Source organism: Spinacia oleracea, chromosome 6 (assembly GCF_020520425.1).
Source record: "Spinacia oleracea cultivar Varoflay chromosome 6, BTI_SOV_V1, whole genome shotgun sequence".
Lineage (NCBI taxonomy): Eukaryota > Viridiplantae > Streptophyta > Magnoliopsida > Caryophyllales > Amaranthaceae > Spinacia > Spinacia oleracea.
In genome coordinates this window covers 28,748,326-28,754,347 of record NC_079492.1, presented here as the reverse complement: position 1 = coordinate 28,754,347, position 6,022 = coordinate 28,748,326, and the positions used below count along the sequence as shown (strand labels likewise).

General features: G+C 36.6%; 1 protein-coding gene across 1 annotated transcript; it reads left to right on the top strand.

The window, feature by feature from the left end:
- Positions 1 to 3,045: 3,045 nt before the first annotated feature.
- LOC130464258 (uncharacterized) lies at positions 3,046 to 4,790 on the top strand. Its single transcript, XM_056833730.1, has 2 exons — positions 3,046 to 3,287; positions 3,652 to 4,790. Exon 2 carries the CDS (start codon positions 3,892 to 3,894, stop codon positions 4,507 to 4,509), a length of 618 nt encoding a protein of 205 aa, XP_056689708.1. The 5' UTR covers positions 3,046 to 3,287; positions 3,652 to 3,891; the 3' UTR covers positions 4,510 to 4,790.
- Positions 4,791 to 6,022: the final 1,232 nt, after the last annotated feature.

The following is a 6,022-nucleotide window of genomic DNA, read 5'->3' as shown; positions in this document are numbered from 1 at the left end:
TGCTATTTGAGAAGTCTGATCGCGAGGAAGTCTACCCCTCATATCTTACTATAGAGGCCATCTTAAAGTAGTTGTCTCAATTCTCCAGTAATATTCGGACGGTGAGCTAAGATAATGATAGGCATAATATGGAGTTACAAACACGCGTTCACTCTTCACCTCAATTGTGCATGTATATGGTGACCAGAAAAAGGAATGTGAAACTTGCAGTATGCTAGAAGGACAAAGCTAAGGGATTTAACACAGTTCTCCTACTACTAACTATTAGCACAGCTGCTGAATTTGGAGTTTTTTTAATTAATTAAATTAGTTTGATTTTAATTTTGCCAAGAATTAATTAAATTAATCAAAGGTGGTTGAGTGAGTAAGCTGGTTTGTGTTGGTTAACTTTATTTCTTATGGTATGACTGTATGAAAATTTAGATTTTAGATGTTTCTTTTTGTTTTTACGGGTTTAGATACTTGGATTCATAGGTACATCATGGGTTGTAAAGGTTTTGTGAGTGATTGCCGCTTGGACTAAAAGGAGTATGGAATTTATCGGGTCGTTTGGACCGGGTATAAGCTGTTAATGTAACATGGTCAATGGATGTTGCTGCGCTAGAGAATTCTGATATAGATCTAGGAAGAAAAACTAAATTGCTTTTTATGTCATGTTATTGCAGATACTGAGAAGTTCTATGGAGAAGTTCGGGAAGATATACGGGCTAGATACAATAAAACCTTTGGCTGGTCTCTCAAAGCAAGAATGATGGGAATGAAGCTGCTAGGATCTTTGTTGAAGAGACTGGAATAAGTGACTCTCGAAATCACAGAAAGGGAGGCAATGCTGGAGAGTGGAGACCATGTTTCCAACAAGTGAGCTAATGTCAGGTATGCTTATCTCATGTATTAATTTGTCTTTGTTTTTATTTTTCTTCTCTTTCAAAGATCGAACATTCTCCTGTTTTGTGAGTGATTGCCGCTTGGACTAAAAGGTGTAGGGAATTTAGCGGGGTCGTTTGGACCGGGTTTGTGTCAGGTCAACTTCTGAAAAATTGTTTGAGTATATTTTGGAGTCACATTGGCCTGATTTGGATCATTTCACATGCGAATATGTTGTGAATGAGTTTTTTTATGATAAAATAATTGTTATTAGACACGTTGATTGTGGTCAGTTTGGGTCAATTCGGATCAAGGGAAAGAGTTTGGGTTTCAGATCAGGTATTTGATACGAGTCAATTGTCAGGTCCATTGCTGGTGGCTCTTGAGTTTGGGTTTAAGCTCAACACATACCCTGCTATCAAGGAGGGAGCGTGTGGACTGAGTATGGTGGTTAGGGATGGTGTGGGTGACGTACAAATATCTCCTGCGCTCCGCAAGCTCGCTAATAGGCTGGCTGATATGGCAGAAGCACAAACTCTGAAATTTGGCATGCAGTATGCATTCGATGATATTAGCTTTAAAATGTAACCTTGATGTACTATTTATCATATAATAGAGTTTTATTGTAAAAAAAAAGACCAACTTTGATGTACTTCTTTTGTAACATTTTTTATAAGTTGTTTGAATTGGTTTTTGATAAACTTCCAGGTAACATTACATTATGTTTGCTTTAGGGGATCAAATTTTCTTTTTTTGTTCGCACGCATCGCGTGCATATAAGACTAGTAAAGAAATAAGGTAAGAGAGAGGAGTGATAATGATGGGTGATAAAGGAGGTGAGAGAGTGGGTATATGGGGAAGGGAAAAGAATTAAATATTATGGGTGGGGAAAATTAGGTGGGAATATGGGTAGAATCTTTAGGTATTTTGGTAATTAGATAGAAATGTAAGGATATTTTAGGATAAAATATATGTCCAAAAATAGAATAGATTCTAAATGGATACAACAATATGAAACGCTTAAAATGGAAACGGATACAACAAAAAGAAACGAAGGGAGTACAACTCTAGAACTCTAGAAGCTCAAAACCAACATACATTACATATTTCCTCCGTCTCTAAAATATTATCTCAGATTATATTTTTCACTTTATTAAAAAAAGAAGCAAAAGAAAAGCAAGTTCATAAGTAGGTAATAGAGTGTGATGTGAGGACCACATACTATAAATATTATGAAGCCAACTTAAAAGAACATGTCGAAAATAAAATTGGGGCAATATTTTAGTGACTGAGGAAGTAGTAATCAGTATGATTTTATCGTTATTGCCGGAAAGTTGAGTTAAGGTGCCATCTTTAATACTTTTGTTAAATTAAGGATTCTACTACTAGTTGCCAAAAAAAAAACAATAAGATCATGGTTTCACACACTCAACTAAAAACAAGGTATATTTTGACAATTTTACCCAATACAAACAACAAAAAGCTTAGAAGATATTACATGCACCCGGGTATACCCTCTTACATTTTCTCCTTACACGTGAGGAGAAAATATAATACGGACCAGCGATGTGCATAAAAATACTCTTAAATGCACGGTGCACCCAATAATTAAAAAAAAAAAAAAAAGCTAACATGCAATTGCTAATTGTCAAACATAACGTTTATTTTGTTCCAATGGTAAAAATACACAATGGATTGGGTTATTATTTACTGGCCCTTGATTAGCTAAAGGTAGATGAAACCCAGCTTCCTATTATCTCTCTCTTTTTCTTTTATAACACTTATTATCTCTCTAATTATTGCATTTTATAATGAGGACAAAGGTTTGCTTTGAACACTAATTTGGATTTAATCACATGTAATTTTCATACCGTTTTACTAACCCTGTCAAATCAACCCACTAAACTATACTAAACTATATAAATATAAAGTGATTAGTGACATCAAAGAAAGCTCTTTAATTTTAACTAAAAAGCACTCATATTAATTAAAGAAGCTTCCTTGACATTAGTGTCAATGGTCCAAAACTCCAAAAGTGTAGTTTTAAGAGCATCTCATATTTTATTTTGTTATTTTAGCCGGTAAGGAGAAGACATTCTATTAAATCGGATCCTTACACGATTAACACGAATAGAGTTAATAGACAAGATTTCGTAGGAGTAGGAGAAAGGATAAGAGAACTCCCATTCTCAAAGTACTCCAATTAAGGAGATTGGGGAGTGGGGACTGATATGTTGATCCATTTCCACTAGATCAAGTATTGCTTTGTATTTAAAATCGAAATGATGGGATTTGCATAAATATATGAATACATAAATGCAATTAAACAAACATATTAAGGTTGCATTGCTGGCTACTTCCTCGATCTCGTGTGAAGGTGTCACCTGCCCTAATTATCATGCTAATCTAACAAAATCTAAAGAGTAGGTTCCTTTTAATTCCCAGATTATGAGTTAATTATCAGAGTTTGTTCTTGATTAGTTCAGCAAAATCTGAAAAAGTCAAACTAGTTCTAGAATATTTACCTTTTTATTGTGAATTGTCTATAAAGTTTGGGTTTACCAGTGAAAATTAATCCAATAAATTACAAAACCTTCGCGCTCGTGGGAGTTGTAAACTTCCAGTCACATAAAAAATTCAATGGATGGGAAGATTATATTCACTGTTTTTATTTGGTATATTTGGATATCTAGAAATAATACGGTCTTTGATTTTAAAATGAAGAATGTCTTTTCTCTATTTAATTCCTTTTATACGGATTGGAAAACTACTAACTTGATTTTGCAGGGAAAGAGCACAACAAGTCAGCAAGGTGGTTGATCCTGGAATTTTCAAGAGGACGTGGTTTCCACCAAAAGAAGGTTTCATGAAGTTAAATATTAAAGGATCGGAGCATGGAAATCGGGGAATGTAGCAGGAGGAGGTGTCTTTCGAAGACCTACAGGTTCTTGGTTTGTAGGTTATTCAAGTAAATTCAATGTTCACTCTCCCTTAGCTTCAGAACTGTATGCTCTTCGAGAGGGTTTGATGATTGCGAAGGACTTTATGATTGACAAGCTGGAAGTGGAAACAAATGCTCTCAATCTCAAGCTGCTTTTGGAAAAGGTTAATGATCAGTCACATCACGAGTTTGGACATGTTTTAAGGGAAGTGACACAACTTTTGGGTCAGAACTGGATCATAAGTTTCTCTCACATTCCGAAGTTTTCTAACAAGGTGGCTCATTCCTTAGCTGCACATTCTTTGGTCATGGCTGTAGGGCATAAACTCCATTATATTATTCCTTCTTGTGCTAAGGAAGACTATGAGATCGATTTTGAGCATGCCAATTTAGAATATGTAAGCATTGTGAGAAGGAATGCACGTGCTCAGGCCCTTGCAATTGGTGCTCTCAATGTTAAGAATGATGATACTCTTAACAAGGCTGCAACTTGCTCTCCAGCTTCACAAATTGTTTTTGGATCAAGCGTGTCAACAATTCAACAAGTGGTAGACAAGTTTTCCAACAAAGACAAGAAGCAGATGGATAAGGGTAAAGGAAAGGAGTTCACTCCTTTTGTTGTTGGTGGTTCAACAATTGCTAATGCCATAGAGTGTAGGGTTATGAACAATGTAAACAATATAATTCGCGCGGAAAAACCATAAAGCTAGGAATCCAAATTAATTGCCACAAAGTCAATTAGCATAATTCAAGATACATACTATGTGATTTGTGCCTTCCCTAGCTGCTCCCGAACCGAATAAGAACAAGTAGATGACTCCAAGTGTCGTCCCTCCGTAGATAGTCCATAACACATTCGCTTCCGCCTTAGATTCAACCAACTAGAATATTCTCTAAGGTTTTATGTGCACTGGGGAAACTCACAATGGTGATAGGAAATTGTAATTGTGATGTATAAATTGTGATCATGAACCACATATTCATAGGGTGGAAATAGGGAATTATAATTTTACTAGGAATCAATTAACTAATCCTATTAGGACTATAGTGAATTAGTAGAATTAGAATTTTAGGATTAATTAAACACTAGGTGTTTCAGAATTATCTAAATGTTTAATCTTAGTAGAAATAAGAAAATTAATTTCTTAAGGCCCAAGTAACTTGGCGCCTAAGAAACACACAAGGCTTGGCGCATAAGCCAGCTTGCCGCCAACGCAGCCTTGCAGGCCACGCTGGCGCGCGTGCTGTGCTCGGCCAAAGGCCTTGCGCGCTGCAGGCTTGGCTTTGGCCCATCGCACAAAGACTAGCAGGCATTGCTGGGCGCTTGGCCTAGTGCTGGCGTTGGGCCTCGTGCTCGGTGTTGGCGTTGGGCCTTGTGCCTTTGCTTGTCGAGCGATGAGCCGGCTTGCTTGCTGACTTGTTGCTCATCGCGCTTCCGATTCTTTTTCCGATTTCGGAGTTTATTTCCGATTCGAACAATATTTACGTTTCCGTTAATATGTCCGATTCCGATAATATTTTCCGATTTTGACAATATTTTCGATTCCGGTAATATTTCCGTTTCCGGCAATATTTCCGATTCGGGCAATATTTCTATTTCCGATAACATTTTTGGATACGAAAGATATTTTCGTTTCCGGAAATATCTCCGACTTGGATAATATTTATATTTTCGTCATGAACCATATTTCCGTTTCCGGCAATATCTTCATTTCCGGCAATATCTTCATTTCCGGCAAATATTCCCTTTTGCTTTTTTGATGATTTTAGCTCCCACTGGAACCTAGATCCATCATTTCAGAATGACCATAATAGAGTAATTAATGAATATTATATTCACTTAAATACTTGATCCGTTCACGCACTATTTGTGTGACCCTACAGGTTCAGTCAAGAGTAAGTTGTGATTAATTCATTAATTTCACTTGAACTGAAGCGGCCTCTAGCTAGGCATTTAGATCACTTGATCTCACTGAATTATTAACTTGTTAATTAATACTGACCGCATTTATTAGACTTAGCATTAAATGCATTAAATGCATTAAATGAAAACTTGGACCAAGGGCTTTATTTCCTCCAGTCTCCCACTTGTCCTTAGGGACAAGTGTGCATTTCCTAATTCCTTTGTCACATGATGCCTGCTCATGAACATAAGGTAAGAGCAGTCATCCTTATTATGTACAGAGCTGTTTCTCGGTGTCAGAGCTCAACTGATCA